Raw genomic sequence first — 23,389 nt, 5'->3', positions numbered from 1 at the left:
CCTCGATCGCTGGGGTTGCATTCCAGACCCCCCCTGCAATAGGTGAAAATCCGCAAAGTAGAAGCCATATGTTTGTATGGTTATTTTTATATATTTTAAGCCCTTATAAACTCTCCCACACTGTTTATAAATATTCCCCGCAGAGTTATACAGTATAATCCCTTTGTATTCTCTTAGTTATTAGGTAAGACTCATTGAAATTATGCATATAAACACACTGTAAAACCTAAATATTATTTTAAAGAGAGTGTCTCCGATATCACATATGTTACAGCCATTATAATAGACAGGCCACCAGCAATAAATACGTACAATGCAAGAAAAATAGTATACAGTAAATGTGTGTACAGTGACACTAAACATATGTACATGTACTAAGTACTGTAAGTAGAAAATTAATTATGGTTACTCGCCAACAATGACACGATGACTTGTCCGATAACAATGAGTTTAATTTTACTGCACAACAAAGGAGAGCGTTACAGCTCTTCTAAAGGAGCCTCTTCAGGGGACTGTGTAGCACTGCCGTTCTTCTTCAATCCAAATCCCTAAAGCAGATTCCATCCAGACTACTGCCTTATTACATCCACTTACAACTCGTTTTGCACCCTGGTTAAAAGGACACTGCGGCCGTAGATCTTATATTCCTTTCCTAACTTTTTAAATAAAAAGAATCGTAGCCTAATTGATGCTGTAATGGCGTCCTACAGCAGTGTAGCTTTTCCCTTCCTTCAACAAATGCAAAACGTTTACCTTTTCGGCAATCGTTAACATCTTCCGTTGGCACTTAGGCATGGCCCATGAAGCAGTAGCAGGAGCAGATTGTTTTGGAGCTATAATGAAGGGCTTGACTATGCACAAAGATAAACACAAAAGTTAACTCTTTACACAGTGAAACACATTGATGCTGAATGAGCGAGACTAGACTTCCTGGTTAACACTGCATTCAGCTCACAGGAACTTAACTGCGTGCTCTGATTGGTTAGCGTCTCAGTCATCCGCCAATAACGTCCCTTGTATGAAATCAACTGGGCAAACCAACTGAGGAAGCATGTACAGGAAGTAAAAAGACACATTGTCCGCAGAACCCGCGAAGCAGCAAAAAACCCGCGTTATATATTTAGTTATGCTTACATATAAAATCCATGATCGAGTGAAGCTGCAAAAGTCGAAGCGCGATATAGCGAGGCATTACTGTACTTAGAAGCAACGCAATTTTTGATTTCTAAAATATGACAAACTAGCCAACCCGCGGTGTCCCATACGCCGCATAATCAGGCCGGTTTGTTAATGATTTTTAAGCACAGGGAGAAAATTAACATTTGAAAAATCGGTAATGTAATAAATCAGCAAGAAAAGCAACATTGTAACAATGCACGGAACGAACCAACACACAATCGTCTGTGACTGAAAACTGGCAGACCGCCATCACGCCTTCTTCTCCCAGACGGAGGGATGGGGGTGGACGGTGCTGAGGCGCAGAGGGTGGAACGGGAGGAGACGAGAAGGACGTCTATTCCGCTCCCTCCGTCATGCTAGTCTGCTGAGTTCTCGTTCAGTATGCACTGCCTGCTCATGTGCTGTGGGCCGGTAAAAAAGGAGTGTTGGTGGGCAGGGAAACGTGTTCCTGCAGGAGCATCTAAGAAGACGCACGTTTGTTGCGGATGCGAATTGCTGTACGTAGCTGTAAAACAGTTTGCTATGGTGCATGCGGTCGTGCGTCGTAACCGAAAACTCGGTGTTTAAAGACTGCTTACTTCATTGTGTTTTAACCTCAGTTGTAAAGGATTGTTTTAAGGATCCCATGGGACAGACCTCGCAAACCGTTTTACATGCTGCATACGGCGATTCACCTCTGCGAGAAACATGCCTCTATGAACAGTCAACGTGGCTCAGAGGTGAATGTGGCCTCAATGACAGACGAATATAAATGCCGTTTTTTCTGTGTCATCGTGTCCGCGTTGGTGGGCGTGGCTCTGCAAGTTGTCGTCGTATCCAATGGTCTTGGAGTAGGTGGGCATGGCTCCTTCCAACGTGCACCATAGGTGTCTGCCTTGTCGGCGGCTTAGTGAATCCACGCCCCTTCCACCGTGCTTTCCATGAGTGTCTTGCCTTAGTGAATTATACATATAGATATTTGTTTCTGGAGACAAACCCCTTTTAATCATGTATGTTTTCAAGTATTTTGTAAGTCATATGGATATGAAAAACATTTTCTAATTTTCAGTTTCTGTGTTTGATGAGCAAGAAGGCATAGTCATTTCCTTATGTTCACACTGGTGAAGACAGAATCTAAAAAATTGTTTTATAGTCCAAGTAGTTGGCAGATAAAATTCACACTTCAGAAGCCAGGTTTGGAATAATTAAAAAACATAAGTACATTTATTTATACATACATGACATTCACCATATTAGTTTATATTGAGTGACTGACGTTGCTCCTGACCTTTTTTGTTAAGGTTAAGGCTTGGTAATTTTTTTTTTCTTTGGATGCAAGAACAAGAGACAGCCTTAATTGGAATTGGTGACTTTAGTGAAATTGAAAAACATGATATTTTTAAATGTAAATTTATACCTAAACATTTCTAGTGATGAAATGCCAAGTAAAACTGTGTAGCTACACATAAGATTGTATTAAAAAGTTAAGTCAATACTGTCCTTTTAGTGAATAATGTTGTTATTTTTACATTTATAAACAGAATGAAAAGGAAAGAGAAACCTCCTATTTAAGCAAGGATGATCTCCAGCAGAAGCTTGAATTGTACAACTCTGCAGCCGGTAATTTCAGAATGACCTTGGTGGGTTTTCTTATTTTACTTTCAAATAAATTATGCTAAAGTTTTGCAGATAAGGGATTTTTTTTTGTGTGTCTATGGTGGGTTATTGTTGTTTTACGTAGGATGAATAGGTTAAAAATTAATGGGCCATTATTATTAAAAGTCTAAATTAATTCAAGCACAAACAAAAAATGTTTTCTTAATAAAAACCTAAGTCTCTTGTGGCAACCCTGACTGGATTTGTCTTGAGTTTGTCTTGAACCTACAGTGCATCCGGAAAGTATTCACAGCACATCACTTTTTCCACATTTTGTTATGTTACAGCCTTATTCCAAAATGGATTAATTTTTTTTCCTCAGAATTCTACACACAACACCCCATAATGACAACATGAAAAAAGTTTACATGAGGTTTTTGCAAATTTATTTAAAATGAAAAAACAGAAAAATCACATGTACATAAGTATTCACAGCCTTTGCTCAATACTTTGTTGATGCACCTTTGGCAGCAATCAAAGCCTCAAGTCTTTTTGAGTATGATGCCACAAGCTTGGCACACCTATCCTTGGCCAGTTTCGTCCATTCCTTTTTGCAACACCTCTCAAGCTCCATAAGGTTGGATGGGAAGCGTTGGTGCACAGCCATTTTAAGATCTCTCCAGAGATGTTCAATCGGATTCAAGCCTGGGCTCTGGCTGGGCCACTCAAGGACATTCAGAGTTGTCCTTGAGCCACTCCTTTGATAACTTGAAAAGATGAACCGTTGCCCCAGTCTGAGGTCAAGAGCGCTCTGGAGCAGGATCTTTCCCTTTATCCTGACTAGTCTCCCAGTTCCTGCCACTGAAAAACATCCCCACAGCATGAGGCCACCACTATGCTTCACTGTAGGGATGGTATTGGCCTGGTGATGAGCGGTGCCTGGTTTCTTCCAAACGTGACGCCTGGCATTCACACCAAAGATTTAAATCTTTGTGACATCAGACCAGAGAATTTTTATTTCTCATGGTCCGAGAGTCCTTCAGGTGTCTTTTGGCAAACTCCAGGCGGGCTGCCATGTGCCTTTTACTAAGGAGTGGCTTCCGTCTGGCCACTTTACCATATAGGCCTGATTGGTTGATTGCTGCAGAGATGGTTGTCCTCCTGGAAGGTTCTCCTTTCTCCACAGAGGACCTCTGGAGCTCTGACAGAGTGACCATCGGGTTCTTGGTCACCTCCCTGACTAAGGCCCTTCTCCCCTGATCGCTCAGTTTAGATGGCCGGCCAGCTCTAGGAAGAGTCCTGGTGGTTTCGAACTTCTTCTACTTCTGGATGATGGAGGCCACTGTGCTCATTGGGACCTTCAAAGCAGCAAAAACTTTTTCTGTAACCTTTCCCAGATTTGTGCCTCGAGACAATCCTGTCTTGGAGGTCTACAGACAATTCCTTTGACTTCATGCTTGGTTTGTGCTCTGACATGAACTGTCAACTGGGGGACCTTTATATAGACACGTGTGTGCCTTTCCAAATCATGTCCAATCAACTGAATTTACCACAGGTGGACTTCAATTAAGCTGCAGAAACATCTGAAGGATGATCAGAGGAAACAGGATGCACCTGAGCTCAATTTTGAGCTTCATGGCAAAGGCTGTGAATACTTATGTACATGTGCTTTATTAATTTTTTAAATTTTTAATAAATTTGCAAAAATCTCAAGTAAACTTTTGGAATAATGCTGTGATATATCAAAATGTGGAAAGAGTGATGCGCTGTGAATACTTTCCGGATGCACTGTATAAGCAGTTTTTGACTACTGTCAATTTTTTACTTGTGCACAGTCTCACACATTCTGTATAAAAATTTTGCTTGTTGAGACAGAAAATATAGGAAAAACATTTGTTTCACCTATTCTTGGGAGTTCCCATCTCATTTTGTTTACAGCTTAGGTTGGAGCAGCCTTGTCATTTGGGCATGTATCTTATTTGCCATGCAAAGTGATGGGAAAATTATTGTCAGCGGTGGCTTTTCTCACATTGCCTGTGAAAGGTTTACAAATTACATCACCAGTCACAGTCTTTGTAGTACAGTATATATTTTATTTATCTTGGCGGCTATCCAAAATTTGACTTAAGACTTGTCAGGTTTGACTTTCACTGCAAAAAAAAAGGGCCTCAATGTTTCATCATGTACAACTGCTTATCTGGGAATATCCACCCTTTTAATACTAGATGCTGTTTGGCAAAATGTTCCAAGTGTCTGATAAAGCAGCAGAGCTGACAGTATGCAAAGCACACATCCATCATCAATTTTACATAGGAAAAGGCAAACGCATGAGATGGCATATTATGAAGGGAGCAGTAGGCGAGTGAATGCAGCTTACTTTTGCTTACAGTTTTTGCACATATACAGCAAGACCATCTATGTGTGCAAATATAAGAATAAACAGTTGGTTTTCTTTGCATTTGTACACATCTGCCATCAGGCCGTGTATGTGATTCAACATGTAATTGTGTGTGCATGTAACTTTCTCTACATGCACTAGTATTTCAGGATAGCTTTCCTGAAATCATTTGTGGTGTGTTTTTTTTAATTTATGGTCAAGTACCATGTTGCAGTAGTGCTTCAATTTTTAAAAAGAAAGGCCAACATTTATTCTCCCATTTACAATCATTGCCGGGTCTACTGTGTCGTATGAAAACTTTGCGAGAGAGACACTGTTCAGTACTGTACTATTCGCTCATGGTTCTCGCTCCATCCATTATGTGCCAAATCACATGTTCTCCCTTCTCCACATCAAGTTCTTGCTGGGTGTCTACTTCATGAAAAATTATTTCTGTGCCATTTCAAGTGAGCTTGTAGTCCTCTATTCTTTTTTTTTCCTTTATAAGGTGTAGTGCAATAATGTGAGTGATTATAAATGTTACTATAAAATCAATGAAAAAAATGTAACATTTATAATCACTCACATTATTGCACTACTCCTGATAAAGGGAGAAAAAAGAAAAATAGAGGCCAGACATACATTATTTTTTTTTCATTGATTTTTATAGTATGTCTGGCCTCTATTTTTCTTTTTTGTCCCTTTATCAGGAGTAGTGCAATAATGTGAGTGATTATAAATGTTACATTTTTTTCATTGATTTTATAGTATGTCTGCTGAAGCCACAGCAATTCATATCTGAGAAATGCTGTTCAGTAATGTTGATAGCAGTGAAAATAAAGGATTTCTCAAGGCTAAAAGGATATGCAAATGAAGTCAATTGTGAGTTGGAAGGGAGAGATGGTGATTCATTCCTGGGTACCAATGTTCAATGACATTTCATGTTTTGGTAATAGGGGTTCTTTTATTTATAAAAGCTAAGAATTATATTGTCAATCACATTTTCTGAATGGAACTTCATAGTTATAACAACATCGGCATTTGAAATGCAGCAATTTTGAAATTATCAAGGACGGACAGCTGCATGATATTGGCATTTTAGTAACCAATTGTATGTTTCAAATGTTGTCAGTCCTCTTGCATAAAGGTATTAGCCAAAAAAGTTAAACTTATTATTATTATTTGTTACATTTGAAATTGAACTGCTTAGTTTTCAAAAGAAACTGAAAAAATGGTGTCTTAAAACTTTTGACCTTGTAGCCTCATACAAAACTTCAAAACTTATCCATGTCATTATCTTTTTACCTTTAAAAATTTCAACTTTGAACTTTATAATGTAACAAAGGAATACTTCAAAAACTTGGAGTCGCCGTACACTAGTCAGATGTTTATACCCACATTATACCTTTTTAGATGTATTTTAGTGTAACCTTTTCTGTACTTTTTTAAAATCCATACTAGCAAGTCCATTTTTTAAATAACCATTTGGTGGTCCCATTAACTTTTTCTGCAGCTAGTTGTATTGTCACTAGCTAAACTGAGAACATGCAAAAGTTTCAGCAGTTGTAAAAATCTATATTTGGCTTTCGGTTTTAAAGGTAACATTGCTGAGATCCCCCACTGCTGTGAGAAGTGCATATTTACAATCTATGTTATATGCTTTGCCCAGGTTTGTCAGTTGAAAATGCAAGTATAGGTTTTGTGTAGCTGCATGGTAAACAGGTAGTGTGCATTGGTGCCACACAGCCTCAAAAGACTGGATTTGTATCCTGGCCTTGTCACTAACTGAGGCATTTGCATATTCTCCCAGTGTCTGTGTTCATTTTTCTCTAGATGCATAATTTTTCCTGCAGAGTCCCAAAAATATGAAGTTTGAGTTAAGAGTGTGCACAACCTATGATAGCCCTGTCAATGGCTCCCCACAACCCTGAAATTGATTGATCCAAGGAAATGAATGGATAAAGAGAAATGCTTAGTTGCTAAACTCCTGAACTATATATTAAACAATTCAAAAAGACAATATACAACTTTAGCAATACAAATCATTATTTTAAATAGGAATAGTATGCATTATTAAAATAATAAAAATATGTGATAAATCATTTTAATATAACAATACAACATCGCCATAGCTCTGGACACTTGTCTGCATTTAGGATGCGGATAGACTGCAAAAAAAAAATTCTCCCTCAGTCTCTCTGAACAGGTTTTCTAGTAGCAACAGTGCATCTCTGACTGAAATACAGAAAAAAGGCCATTGTTGGATGGCTGACATTTCTAATTTAAAAAAAAAAAAATTTGTGGGCCATTTTGTTGCTTGATATAGATGCCCTGGAAGATGGAGCGTGCATACCAATTGATGTAATCGGCTGACTGCATCGCTTTCTGCAGTGCCTTGTGGTCCTGCTATGTAGTAATGTCACAATTGCCGGAAGGTTTATACTCTATACCAATATTACTGAAACTTTTAACACTCTACCTTTCAGCCACAAAAGCAGGAATCCCATGTGTTGGCTTTTAATTAAGGTACCTCCATTATTGAAGTGAACAATATTGTGCCTTTTTCTTTAATATATGAAGACTTAACAGTAACAACAGCTTTAAAATTCTTGTATATCCAACAAGTAGTTACCCAACTATGATTTAAGTAAACAAGTGTTGGCATTCTTGAATATCAAAATACAATGCAGCACTTGAACTTTAATTTGTGGCAGAGGTGGAGAATCTCCCCAATATTAATTGCAGATCGGGAGTTTACTGTATGATTTTTGGGAGAATTTTAGCATTGTGCTTATAAAGAATGGTGTCCTCATAAGCTAGCTGATTTACCTTAGCATGTGCACCTTCCAGATTTATTCTGACATTTTCTGTCCAGTAACCAAAAATACTACTTTAATCATAATAAATATAAAAAAAAAATCAAACATAATATAAACAGCGTACTGTTGTTTTTGCTCCTTCAAAACCCAAATGAATGAAACTTATTCAGTGTTTGCAAGTTTATATTTAGCAATGCTGTTGTGTGTGTTTATTTATTTATTTATTTATTTTTGTTCTCGCTGTGTGTGTTGGTGATTTTGCTCATCTCTTTTAACATCGTACATGTGATATTAATGGGGAGATGTCCCTTGTCCTTCAGAACATTGAAACACTAAATTTTTATATTGATATTAACAAGTGGAGCAACTTTTGCCATTGTCAATGGAGACCAGCCAGACAGGCACTTCATCCGAGTCTTGCCTTGATGTTTATTTGCAGTAACTGTATTAGTGCTTCCAGGCCTCCCACACTCCTGTATGCGTGACAGGTCCCTCACCCCGACTGAGTCATTGATTTACATGCGAACTGGATGGATGCTTGGACCGATGGACATTTATGGAAGTGCTCGTTACAAGGGAGCAGTGTTTTTTAGATTTTTTTTTTTCTTTTAAATAAATCTGAGGTATCCTGTATTTAATTAACTGGGGGGGCTTTGGTTCAATTACAGTATATATAAGCATGAGTGGCAGAAAAAAAAAGACTCTGAAAGAAACAGAAACAACAGCTAAAGCTTCATCCAAATCTAAACAGACTTGAAGTTCAAGCTGAAGGTACGGCCTGCCAGAGACTGACCTGGAACGGACAGGCGAAAGCACAGGTTTCCTCGGACTTGTTGATACTGCTGCATCATCCCCAGCCGAGAGTAAAAGTGGGAGTGAATGTGCAAGTGATTCAGGCTGGGATAATTTGCCAATTCCGGAAGGCTCAGTGAAACGGAAAATGCCCTTAACTTCCAAAATGATCTGTCTGAGCTGAAGGTGATGATCATTTCAATGGCCACCACTCGACATAAAGGAGCTCAAGGACAATATAAAGAAGGATATAAATGATTATAAGGAAAAAGGGCATACATGATATAAGGAAAGAAATAAAGGACATATACAAGACAAATAAGAAGCTGTTTCAGGATATTAAAGGCCAGGTAACCCATTTAAATTGATTTGAAGCAGCCTTTAAAGGTATGCTAGAGAAAATTGAGGAGAAAATACAGGAAAATGCGTCTAAATTTGAGAATAAACTTAGAGCACTGTGGTACCAAAACATCTTCCAAGAGCAACTTCTCACAAACATCCAAGAACAGTTTGGCGACGAAAAATGCCTTTTATAACCCGATGGAGCACCATGTCATAAGGCAAAAGTGATAACTAAGTGGCTCTGGGAACAAAACATTGAACATTGACATCCATGGCCAGGAATCTCCCCCAACCTTAATCCCATTGAGAACTTGTGGTCAATCCTCAAGTGGCAGGTAGACAGACAACAACCCACAAATTTTAATAAAGTCCAAGCTTTGATTATGCAAGAATGGGCTGCCATCAGTTGGGATTTGTCCCAGACATTGATTGACAGCATGTCAGGGTGAATTGCTGAGGTCATGAAAAAGAAGGGTCAACACTGCAGATATTGACTGACTCTTTGTATAAACACAATGTAATTTTCAATTAAAGCCTTTGAAACTTACGAAATGCTTATAATTATACTTCAGTACACCATAGAAACATCTGACAAAAGATATAAAAACACTGTAGCAGCAAACTTTGTAAAAACCAATACTTGTGTCATTCTCCAAAATTTTGTTTACGATTATAGAAGGCTGCCACCTCTCAAAGTCTGATAAAGGCAATCTAGCAGAAAATGATGACCTTGTAGGGTGCATTTCTCTATAATGCCACAATTCTGCTTTATATACACTTATGTTCTTCCAGAAATGTTGCTTGGTTTTGGTAGTAGTTAATGGTTTACTCAAAGCAAATCTGTTCACTGGCAAAAAAAAAAAAAAGAACTACTGCACTAGGAGAACATGCAAACTCTACATATGCATTCAGTTGCTGGATTTGAACCTAGTATGTTGGATCAGTAAACTGTCAGTGCTACTCAGTCTGCTCTACTATGCCACCTAAGATAATAATGTGTTAATTTATATTTTAAATACCTCAATTTCTTAAATTGAGCTTTCACAATTAAAGCTTTATGTTGCTCAACTCTCTTAAAGCTGCAGAAAATGATACTTGAAAGAACAATAGGGTATGGATTGAAAGTTAAAATACTTTTCATATTTTTATATGCTGTAGATTTTTTTTTTCTTCTTGATTTACACTACTGATACAATATTTTCTCAGCAAGTGTTTTTTGCCAAACACGAATGGAAATCTCTACATGCAAAATTAAAATTAATAGCATACATAAGTTATCTAAATGATTGCCTGCTAACTTTATCTACAATTTCATAAACTACTGTAAACATCAGAAAGTATAAAAAAAAACAATAAATGCCAGAAATATTAAAATCAAAGTGGTTTTTAAGCTGAAATTTTCTAACCCCTCCCCCACAACATACTTTATTTCACCCAGGAATCTGAACAATTTCCCTCTCTGTGTTAAACTTAAGGGGGAAGGGGGCAATATTCACCTCACCTCCAATTTCAAAAAATAATTTCAAGCTCTGGGTATAAAGTTACTTTATGTAATGAGAAATGTACATTACAATTACAAGAGAGATTGATGTCTCCATTCCACAACAGCAAGTCAGGTTAGTGTTAGTCATAGTGTTAATAATGAAATGTAGTATGTTTGTTTTTAATATGCTTCTGCCTCAAATTCACTTGCAATGGGAATATATAATGAAAACTTACTGCTTAAAACACCAAAATCCTTCCATGTCAGTGCAGAAAATAGATAGGACAGTGGTCATGTGACCTCCTCTTTAATTGACTACTCTTCACAGATAAGCCTTTTAGGGAAGTTTTTAGAAGAATGTTTGTGTACATGTAAATTTATTTTATTTAGGGTTGTACACTGTAAATGCACCATAGTACACAGTGTGCAATGAAAGTAAAATTAGTGTTTGGAACAAAAATTGATTTTTCGATTTCCTAAGAAAAGTAGAAGTTAGTTTGTGTAACCAATAAATAAAATTTTCAATAGTGTTAATGGGAAAGTGAACCTTAACACACCATTTTAGTTTTGTTTAGAAAATGGCTAATCTCCTACCAGGAAATTAACTCTCCACTCATTCCAAAGGACATATCTTGGATTTGATTTGCTGCTCTGGAGTTACCCCGCTTGATTGTACTGCGGATGAACTCCCCATAAATGATCATTTTCTTATTTTATTCAATATTAAACTTTCACTTTCCAACACTAAGCTTTTCCCGTCTCATGTCTTTCAGTAATATTCTTAATATTAACTTAGACTCTCTTTCCTCTAGTATTGATTCCCTTATGGACATTGATAATTTATCCACTCCTGAAGAACTGGTCTCACACTATAACACTGGACTTAATGGTATTCTTAACTCTGTCACTCCATTAAACACTAGATCTGTTTCTTTCTCCTTTTCTGCTCCCTGGTTCACACCTGAACCGGTAATTCGAACGGATATATAAAAAAACTGGACTCTCTGTGAACAAAGAGATGTACAAAAAACCATATACTTTATTACAAGGTCTGTATTGCCCAAACTACATCTAACTATTATACTCTAATTATTTCTTCCAATGAAGGAAACACCAAGTCATTGTTTTCACAACTTAACAATATCACACAATCCCAGGATTCTTTACCTTCTCACCTTTACTCAACTGAATTTTGCAATTCCCTTATGTCCTTTTTTTTTTTTTTTTTAAATGAAAAACTCCAGATGATTAATCAGTCTCTCTGTATGGATTCCTCCAGTACATCATTTTGAATTTCACCCACCAACTCACTCATTTTCCTCTTTTCACCTTTCTACTTTCTCAGAAATCTCAGATCTTGTCTGTAAGTCTAAGCCATCCACCTATCAAACTGGACCCCCTTCCTACAGTTCTAGTTAAAGCCTGCCTACCCCCTCTGGTCCCCCTCATTTCTGCTATAATCCACTCTTCTCTCACTACTGGTACTGTTCCTTTGTCTTTTAAAACTACTGCAATAACCCCAATAATGAAAAAAACTGGTTCCAATCCGACTAATTTCAGTCCTTTTTGTCCCATTTCTAATCTACCCTTCATTTCCAAAATTCTTGAAAAAATAGTGGCTATTCAACTTCATTCTCATTTATCTCAAAATAATCTGTATGAACAGTTCATCTGAAGGTCACAGAATGCAAGTGAATAGGAATGGGTCTTTTAATCTTGTTTTGAACAGTTCAATTGTAGACAACTCCTTTATGTAATGAGGTAAAGAGTTCCACAGGCAAGGAACAGAAGCTACGAAAGCCCTGTCCCCTTTAGTTTTACACTTGGTACGAGGGACAACAAGAGGCAACTGAACCAGAAGATCTAAGTACTCTAGATGGCTGGTGTAAAACGCAAATTCAGACAAATGAGCAGAAGCAAGCCCATGTAAAGATTTAAAAACTAGCAACAAGATTTTAAAATCAATTCGAAAATTGACAGGCAGCCAGGGTAAAGAAGCTAATATTTGAGAAACAGAATCAGACTTTCTTGCCCCAACCATAAAGCGAGCGGCAGCATTCCGGACCAACTGTAACCTGTGTATCAGAGATTTTCTAATCCCAGAATACAGCGAGTTGCAGTAATCAAGGTGAGAAAAAATAAAAGCATGAGTAGCTTTCTCAAGATCCCTAGAAGATTAAAAAGGCTTGATCTTACCTAATAGACGAAGCTGGAAAAAGCAACTCTTGAATACAGAATTAACCTGTTTCTCAAAAGAGAGGTTACTGTCAAAGATAACACCAAGATTGTGGACTTGAGGTTTGCAAAAGACAGACAGAGCCGAGAAGTCCAAGACCAATTTGGGCTTTAGCTAATGGACCCACTATAAGCACCTCTGTTTTATTTTGATTCAGATCAAGAAAATTAGCCATTCAGGATCTTAGTTCAGAAAGACAGTTGTGCAATTGATTCATTGCAGAGTTGCAGATGGGAATATACCGTATTTATGCATGTACCACGCGTACATTTTTTCCTGAAAATCAGCATTATAAAAATCGAGTGCGCATCATACACGAGGAAATGCAATTCTGTAATGTTTACTATTTCTGCTTGGGCTCGCTCACACTCTCTCTCGCTTGCTCGCACTCTCGCTCAACAGCTCTCTCTCTCTCTCTCTCACTCTCTCTCTGTCTAAACGCTTCCTATACAATCACAACGCACGTCGTACATGGGGCAAAAGTTTTTTCGCGATTTTCTTTGTAAAAATTAGGGGGCGTGCCTTACACAATGCCGTGTGGTACACAAGTAAATAAGGTAAACCTGTGTATCATCAGCATAGCAGTGAAAAGAAATGTTAAATTTCCAAAAAATAGCTCCAATAGGGTGAAGGTATATAGAGAACAAAATGGGACCCAAAATGGATCCCTGAGGAACACCACATTTAAGAGGAGCAGTAGACGAAAAAGAGGAATTTAAAGTCACTGAAAAGTGTCTGCCAGTTAGATATGACCTGAACCAGTTAAGAACAGCCCCTTTAAGCCCAACAAGATGTTCAAGCCGCAACAGCAATATCTCATGGTCAATAGTGTCAAAGGCAGTGAACAGGTCAAGGAGGACAAGGACTGCAGTGCCACCTGAGTCAGTAATAACAGAGATGCCATTGAATACTTTAAGGCAGGCCATCTCAACACCGTAACACCTAAAGCCAGATTGGTAGATCTCAAAGAAATTATTGGAGTTAAGGTGATCAACAAATTGATTATAAACAATTCTTCCTAATATTTTAGCCAAAAATGGCAAGTGGGAAATGGGGTGAAAATTGGCTAAAACTCCAGTATCTAATTCTGCCTTTTTTAGACAGGGACGTACTGTAGCATGTTTAAAAAATGAGGGCACAATTTCTGCAGTTTGACAGGCGCGGCGCAGCGATTGCGTAGTTTCATTTAGCCAGGAAGCAGGTCTTCCCTTATTACAGCATATCTTGAGCAGAGCAATTGAGTCTAAAACCGTTTTATAAGAAGAATTAAATTCTAAGACAGAATCATCGATACCGTCATATTGGACATGCACATCAAGACTAGAGAATATGGCTTTAAAATGAGATATAATAGAAGAATTTAAAAAGCGAGAGCAGTGTGGAGCACAATTAGTAGTAGGGACATCTACAGTAATATTCAAATCTATCATTATAGAAAAGTGATCAATAAAAAACATTGCATAAATCGATATTAACTGAAATATCACATGTAAGAACGAGATCAAGGGTGTGAGCGAGAGAGTAAGTTGTCGTATTAATACGCTAGATAAAATCAAATGAGTCCAATAGTGATAAAAAGTCATTAACCAATGGTTTCGATTGACAACAAATGTAAATGTTAAAATCACCAACAATAAATACTTTGTCATGGGAGAGAATATCAGCCAGGAGATCAGAGAATTCAGAAATGAAGGTATCATTAATTACAGAAGGTCTATAAACCACAGCAAGCAACAAAGGTGAGCTGCACACTTTGAAAAGTTGCAGTTCGAAGCTACTAAACGGACCCTTGAAAGGCTCCGACAAAAGAAATCAAATCCTGGTTTTCTTCAAATTTTCTTAAATAATGACAAAACCGAGGTTCTCCTCATTGGTACAAAATTAACATTATCCATAATTGATCACTTTTCATTTGTTATTGATAATTCCTGTGTCTCCCCTTCCCCACAGGTTAAGAGTCTGGGTGTTGTCCTTGACCGTACTTTGCTTTCAATCCCACATCAATAACCTCTCCCGGTCTGCATATTTCCACTTGTGGATCATTAAGCGTATTCACCCCTACCTCACTCCCCACACCACTGCTATCCTTGTTCATAGCCTTGTCACTTCTCGTCTGGATTATTGCAATTCCCTTTTCTTTGGTCTTTCTCGCAAATCTCTTTAAGCTTCAACTTGTCCAGAATTCAGCTGCACGCATCATTACCAGAACCCCCTTTATTCACCATATCACTCACGTTTTGCAGCAGCTTCATTGGCTTCCAGATCAGTTCAGAATTCTCCTACTTACTTTTAAGGCTATCCACAACCTTGCCCCTTCATATCTGTCTGACCTCCATGTTGCCATTCCCTCCCGTACCCTTAGATCCTCTTCCTCCATCCACTTGACTGTCCCTTCGTCCGTCTTACCAGCTTTGGAACTCACTACCACCTGAGCTTAGAAATATTGAGTCATTTTCACCTTTCAAATCTAAACTTAAAACTCATTTGTTTAAGACTGTTTGTTTTTTCTCTTTGATTACAATTGCTCTGTCTGATTTTAACTTTTGTATTTTACTTTTGTTTATAATCTGTGTTTTGTCTATTGTTCGGTGTCCTTGAGTGTTTAGAAAGGTGTCTACAAGTAAAATATATTTATTATTAAAACTGCATTTCATTTACTCATTATTGGGAGTAATTTCCATATAAACTGAGCTTTTAGAAGTGGTTTTATTGCATGTGATGACTGTGAACCTTTTTTTTAGGTTGTATTGATTGGCTGGAAAAGCAACAGTATTAAGTTGGCAGCAGAATCAACATTTCAATCTCAAATCGACGGTTTGCTAAAACAATGTCCATTGTGTAATTAATTCCGTATGATAGGCAATGAACATAAACACTGTTATATAAATTTGTTACCCATTATTATGTTAAACAGGTTTTAGAGGATTTACTATAAACTTTTACCTCTCAGCTCCCATAGACAGCTTGTTAGTCTGGCATCTAATACAGTTGTAGTTGAGGTAACAGATAAATAATGGAATTTATTTATTTTAACAAAATTCATTTGCTGCACTACACATTTTTAATTTCTATACTTAAAATTACCTTTAAATTTCAAAAACATTTATGATGCAAAAGTTGAAATTTAGTCTGCATACTGTAAATTAAATCAAACTAAGGTACACTTACCATTCTATACCATTCTCTGCAGTTTGAACATGATGGTAAGCTTCTTTACTGGACTACTATTAATGTAATCAGAAAATAAGGCTTGGGTGTGTGGGTTTTTTTTTCCTTTAAATTCTAGTTGGTGTGTTTTGCCATGAGCATCTTACTTTTTTGACTTGGTGTACTCTAACCTTTCATTGAATTTATTGGATTCAACCAACCTGGCAGAGGATTAAAGTACTACTTGTCTGCTCCACTGCAAGCCATTAAAGTGTTCATATAAATTGCCAGTCATTTTGGAAATGTAGCATATAGGCTCTAAAGTTCAGTTGCAGATCATATAGCTAGTATTGTTATCTAAATCTTTGTAAGCATAATTGTGTTTGATTAGCCCACCCCAACCAAGTACTTCCATTTAGCACCAAAATAAATTTAAATGTGAATGTGTTTTTTACATGGTTGTAAATATTGAAAGTTCAAAATTTCCTTAGACGATATAGGCTTACCATGTTTTAAAATAGATGTGCAATTCTGTTGATACAGTATTTGCAGCAACATGGATAGTCACCATTAATCATTATTAAACTGTAAAGGTGTATATATCTGAAAGCAGATGTTAATGTTTCTGTTGTAGTGTATTCAGTGGATATTTAGGAATATATTCCAGTACAAAAACTTGGCAGTTCATGGATATACAGTAACTTTTCAGCTTGTAAGGTCTATAGACTGTGGTTGTGGACCTGGTCTTCAAACTCTGAAACCGAAGTTGGTTAAGAGTAATTTTAATTATAAATTGACCATATACTATGAGAGCTGCCATGTCACAAACTGTGCCTTTTTACTGACCAATCACTTTTCAATATTCATAGTGAATTGTTTTGTCCCAGCATTTTCTGGTTGAAACGGTTTGATTATATTTGAGTAAGGACCATATATGTATAATAATTTTAAAGCTCCTAATTAGTCATTCTTGGTCACAATTATAGTTGGTTATAATGTGTAGTTCTAATTACTTTAATGCCTTGTTGTTCTCATTTTAAACAGAATCCTAATGGGACAACATACACTGGATTTATCAAAGTCCAAATTGAGCTGAAGAGGCCAATTACAGTGGAAACATCTGGAAGCCATGAGCGTAACAACAACACTGAAACTGCCTTCTACACGCCAAAGGGCAGTGCAAACATTCTTCACATCAGCAGCATTCATACTGTTCGAGAAGTGATTGAGGCACTTCTCCGTAAATTTACAGTGGTTGATAATCCTGCTAAATTTGCTCTATACAAAAAACGCCAGAAGGATGATCAAGGTAAGAATTATACTTGGCTCTTTTTTTTCTTTCTTTTTCTAAAACACAGGGGAAATTCCATTAAATTCCGACTATCTCTAAAAGGTGAATGCAGAAGATGCTGTACATTCAAGGCAGAGAACCTTTATGGTAGGTGTGACAAGGCTTCAAGAGACAATTTATGAATAGGTATCCCACTGGTTTAATTCAAACAATCAATCAATCAACATTTATTTATATAGCACATATTCATACAAAAAAAATGTAGCTCAAAGTGCAGGCTCATATATATATATATGTATATGTATATATGTATATATGTATATGTATATGTATATGTATATGTATATGTATATGTATATGTATATGTGTATGTATATATATGTATATGTATATATATATGTATATATATATGTATATATATGTGTGTGTGTGTATATGTGTATATATGTATATATGTGTGTATATATATATGTGTATATATGTATATATGTGTATGTATGTGTATATATATATATATATACACACACACACACACACAGGGAGTGCAGAATTATTAGGCAAGTTGTATTTTTGAGGATTAATTTTAATATGGAACAAACACAGTGCTATCAGTCAATCCAAAATGTTAAGAAACCTGAATGTTTCACAACGGAAATGTGAGTGTGAACATCATCAGGGGAATACATATGTGTGCACAATTATTAGGCAACTATTAGTGTGCAGATTTATTATGCAACTAAAGGAAAAATGAAAATTTTCCCATCTCACTTGTTTATTTTCATCTGTTATAGTGAGAATAATAAACAAACACCTCAAAATTTACAAATAAACATCTCTGACATTTCAAAAAAAATAAATCAATCAACCAATGACCAATATAGCCACCCTTCTTTCCAATAACAGTCATAAGCCTTTCCATTCATGGAGTCTGTCAGTTTCTTGATCTGTTGACGATCAGCTTTTTGTGGAGCAGTGACTACAGCCTCCCAGACACTCTTCAGAGAGGTGTATTGTTTTTCTCCCCCGTAAATCTAGCGTTTAAGAAGTGCCCACAAGTTCTCGATAGGGTTTAGGTCAGATGAGGAAGGGGGGCTATGTCATTATTCCTTCATCTTTAAGGCCTTTACTGGCTGGCCACGCAGTGGAGAACTTCGATGCAAGTGATGGAGCATTGGCCTGCATAAAAATCATGGTCTTTTTCCTGTATCACTGTTTGAAGAAAGTGTCTTTGAAAAACTGGCAGTAGGTTTGGGAGTTGATTTTGAGTTCATCTTCAATGCAAAAGGTCCAACTAGCTCCTCTTTAAAAATACCAGCTCATACCAGTACCCCACCTCCACGTTGGAGTGGAGCTCTGTGCCCATTACTGATCCACAGGTCCATCCATCTGGTCCATCAAGAGTCACTCTCATCTCATCGGTCCATAAAACCTTTGAAAAAAAATCTGTCTTCAGATATTTCTTGGCCCAGTTTTGACGTTTCAACTTATGTTTCTTGTTCAGTGGTGGTTGGGTTTCAGCCCTACTTACCTTGGCCATGTCTTTGAGCACTGAACACCTTGTACTTCTGGGCACTCCAGGTAGGTTGCAGCTCTGGAATATGAAAGTACTGGAGGATAATGGGTTCCTGGTAGCTTCACGTTTGATTCTTCTCAAATCTTTGGCAGCTAATTTGCGTCTTTTGTTCTCAACACGCTTTCTTGCGACCCTGTTGACTATTTGCAACAAAATGTTTGATGGTTCTGTGATCACACACCAATATCTTAGCAATTCCAAAAGTGCTGCATCCCTCTGAAAGACTTTTTACAATTTTTGACTTTTCAGAGTCAGTTAAATCTCTTTTTAGCCCATTTTGCCTGAGGAAAACTAGCTGCCTAATAATTCTGCACACCTTGATATAGGGTGTTGATCTCCTTAGGCCACACCCTCCCTCATTACACAAATACACATCACCTGACGTGCTTAAATCCAATAAGCATTCAAGTTAATACAGCTTGGAGTTGGAATATACGCATTAAAAATGATGATAAAATACTCACTTGCCTAATAATTGTGCACACAGTGTGTGTGTATATATATATATATATACACATATATATATATATAAAAAATAAATGTTGAGTTCTTCTGAAATGGCTTTCTTAAATGTAGCCTTATGGTCTCTATCAAACCTCCCAAACCCCCAATGCCTATCCTTCCATTTACTTTCTCCACATAACCAATCGCCATACAATAAACATATTTGTTAATGTAAAACAACCTATAAAGCTAGAACACTGAATGTTCAGAACATTGAATATATAGTCATTTTATATGTTTAATTATTCAATACATCTATTCAGGGATGTAACCATCTCAGCAAGCATCTAGCACAAGGCACTAACAATCAATGGATGGGGGTGCCAGCTCATTGCAGTACAAGCACATATAGTTGTGCTTGAAAGTTTGTGAATCCTTTAGAGTTTGTTATATTTCTGCATAAATGACCTTAAACATCATCAGATTTTCACTCAAGTCCTAAAAGTAGAAAAAAGAGAAACCAGTTAAACAAATGAGACAAAAATATTATACTTGGTCATTAATTTATTAAGGAAAATTATCGAATATTACATATTTGTGACTGGCAAAAGTATGTGAACCTTTGCTTTCAGTGTCTGGTGTGACCCCCTTTTGCAGCAATAACTGCAACTAAATGTTTCTGGTAACTTTTGGTCATTCCTGCACACTGGCTTGGAGGAATTTTAGCCCATTCCTCTGTACAGAACAGCTTCAACTCTGGGATGTTGGTGGGCTTCCTCACATTAACTGCTCGCTTCAGATCCTTCCACAACGTTTCTATTGGATTAAGGTCAGGACTTTGACTTGGCCATTCCAAAACATTAACTTTATTCTTCTTTAACCGTTCTTTGATAGAACGACTTGTGTGCTTAGGGCCGTTGTCTTGCTGCATGACCCACCTTCTCTTGAGATTCAGTTCATGGACAGATGTCCAGACTTTTTCCTTTAGAATTGTTTGATATAATTCAGAATTCATTGTTCCATCAATGAAGGCAAGCCATCCTGGCCCAGATGCAGCAAAACAGGCCCAAACCATGATACTACCACCACCATGTTTCAGAGATGGGATAAAATTCTTATGCTGGAATGCAGTGTTTTCCTTTCTTCAAACATAACACATTTCATTTAAACCAAAAAGTTCTAGTTTGGTTTCATCCGTCCACAAAACATTCTTCCAATAGCCTTCTGGTTTGTCCATGTGATCTTTAGCAAACTGCAGACGAGCAGCAATGTTTTTGTTGTTCAGTGTTCTCCTGATGGTGGACTTATGAACATGAACATTAGCCAATGTGAGAGAGGCCTTCACTTGCTTAGAAGTTACCCTGGGGTCCTTTGTGACCTTGCTGAATATTACACGCCTTGCTCTTGGAGTGATCTTTGTTGGTCGACCACTCCTGGGGAGGGTAACAATGGTTTTGAATTTCCTCCATTTTGTACACAATCTGACTGTGAATTGGTGGAGTCCAAACTCTTTAGAGATGGTTTTGTAACCTTTTCCAGCCTGATGAGCATCAACAACTCTTTTTCTGAGATCCTCAGAAGTCTCCTTTGTTCGTGCCATGATACAAACATGTGTTGTGAAGAGCAGACTTTGATAGATCTCTGTTCTTTAAATTACACAGGGTGCCCACTCACACCTGATTGTCATCCCATTGACTGAAAACACCTGACTCTAATTTCACCTTCAAACTAACTGCTAATCCTAGAGGTTCGCATACTTTTGCCACTCACAAATATGTAATATTCGATTATTTTCCTCATCTACTTTTAGGACTTGAGTGAAAATCTGATGATGTTTTAGGTCATATTATTGCAGAAATATAGAAAATTCTAAAGGGTTCACAAACTTTGAAGCACAACTGTACATACACTAGCATCAGTTAAGCATTAATCGGCATGCCTTTGGAAGGAAACCAGAGTATGCTGAGGAAACATATGAAGAAAGCAGGCAAACTCCAGGCAGAAACATCTAACGCTTACTGTGAGGTAGCAGCTCTACCGCTGTGCCACCGTTATTAACCATATAAATTAGTTAAATAAAGTTAAATTCTACAGAATGTAATATCATGCTCCAATGCCTTTCATCGTGAAAATGATATCAAGTATAAATCTTAGTATTCTAACGGAGAGCTATAAGATCATGAGTTTAATGTATTCTGTATGGCGATCACTACCTGTGACTCCTGTCTATACAAGAGTACGTCCATTTAAGAAGCACGTAGAGATTAATGACTGGGTCAGGGAGCACTTAAAATACAGTGAATTTAACATGCTACTTTAGTTATGACAGGGTTTGAGACACTCTAGTAAATTAAACAATTTTTAGTAAGGAGTTTACAACATTATACATTAATGACGAAAAAAAACTATAACATTAAAGTAGAGATTTAAAGGTTAATGTTGAAATTTTGTCTCTAATCATGAAATGGACCATTTTTTTTTCTTCTGTGGCCCTAATATATTCTTCCAAACTTGCTTGATTTCATCAAAACCTGGAAGGAATTTTTGTTACTCCTCACGTAACCTTCAGTTTCCATTTTTCCCTTAGTTTCTGTAGTCCATTTTGTTTTAATTGTTATTTTGTAAGATTGTGTTGTGTTTTTTCCTCTTTAGTGTATACATGCAAACTGTCTGATGGAGAACATCCTCTGCTTTTACGATTGCTTGCAGGCCCTGACACAAATGTTTTGAGCTTTGTTCTGCGTGAGCAGCAGACAGGGGAAGTAATGGTAAGAATTAGAATATTCAAAATGGTTTTGCTTAATATATAAACGCGAAAATTTCTTGCTTGTTAATAATCAGTACCATGCTGTTGATATACAGTATGTAAGAAAATATGCATTTATCTTGGTAAAACATTTATTAGATTCTGTTGCACCGTATCTAGTGGGTCCGTGGACAAGTTCTGAACTGTCCAAAGCAAAAAGTGTCTTGTAAAATATTGGTTTATCAGTTCTAGCACTTTAGAGTTTAACCTTCTCTGTTATTGGTGACATCTGACACTGTCTGATTCCACTTTCAGTTAGAATTTTGCATAGCTGGCTTATTATTCACCATATTTTAAGTACAAATAATGCATAGCATATTTTCAAAGTTTCCAGATTAAGTATAATTAAGTTCTTACAGTAAATGATACATCAATACCTTTACATAGCATATATCCAGCTCTGTAAATCTGTTTGATTTCTGCTTGTTTATAGGATAAATGGTGCCACATAAACATGTGTGCACTTTTGTTACTGTAGTCCACCTAGAATGTTAAAACACAATAGTACTTCTTCTTTCGGTTGCTCCCGTTAGGGGTTGCCACTGCGGATCATCTTCTTCCATATCTTTCTGTCCTCTGCATCTTGCTCTGTTACACCCATAACCTGCATGTCCTCTCTTACCACATCCATAAATCTTCGCTTAGGCCTTCCTCTTTTCCTCTTCCCTGGCAGCTCTATCCTTGGCATCTTTCTCCCAATATACCCAGAATCTCTCCTTTGCACATGTCCATACCAACGCAATCTTGCCTCTTTGACTTTGTCTCCCAACTGTGCAACCTGAGCTGTCCCTCTAATGTACTCATTTCTAATCCTATCCATCCTCGTCACACCCAAAGCAAATCTTAGCATCTTTAACGTCTCCTGCTTTCTGGAGAGTGCCACCATCTCCAACCCATATAACATAGCTGGTCTCACTACCGTCCTGTAGACCTTCCCTTTCACTCTTGCTGATACCTGTCTGTCTTCTCCCTTTCTTTCTTCCCAGCTCTCTTCCACAGTCCCCATTATTCTGTACTGTTGATCCCAAGTATTTAAACTCATCCACCTTCACCAACTCTACTCCCTGCATCCTCACCATTCCACTGACCTCTATCTCATTTACACACATGTATTCTGTCTTGTTCCTACTGACCTTCATTCCTCTCTCCTCTAGAGCATATCTCCAATTCTCCAGTGTCTTCTCAACTTGCTCTCTACTATTGCTATAGATCACAATGTCATCAGCAAACATCATAGTCCACAGGGACTCCTGTCTAATTTCGTCTGTCAACCTGTCCATCACCACTGCAAATAAGAAAGGGCTCAGAGCCGAACCCTGATGTAA

The 23,389-nt window shown here is 37.4% G+C and overlaps 1 protein-coding gene across 5 annotated transcripts in view; it reads left to right on the top strand.

Moving 5' to 3' along the window:
* rassf3 (Ras association domain family member 3) overlaps positions 1-23,389 on the top strand; it is a 211,812-nt gene that overhangs the window by 182,561 nt on the left and 5,862 nt on the right. For all 5 annotated transcript variants that reach the window (XM_039770044.1, XM_039770045.1, XM_039770048.1 and 2 more), the window contains 3 exons: positions 2,700-2,798; positions 16,995-17,259; positions 21,911-22,026. In XM_039770044.1, coding sequence (XP_039625978.1) covers positions 2,700-2,798; positions 16,995-17,259; positions 21,911-22,026 — 480 coding nt within the window. The remainder of the gene's footprint in view (positions 1-2,699; positions 2,799-16,994; positions 17,260-21,910; positions 22,027-23,389) is intronic.

The sequence above is a fragment of the Polypterus senegalus genome, chromosome 11, assembly GCF_016835505.1.
Source record: "Polypterus senegalus isolate Bchr_013 chromosome 11, ASM1683550v1, whole genome shotgun sequence".
Lineage (NCBI taxonomy): Eukaryota > Metazoa > Chordata > Cladistia > Polypteriformes > Polypteridae > Polypterus > Polypterus senegalus.
The sequence above is the reverse complement of the archived record's forward strand: the minus strand, read 5'-3'. Positions and strand labels throughout refer to the sequence as shown.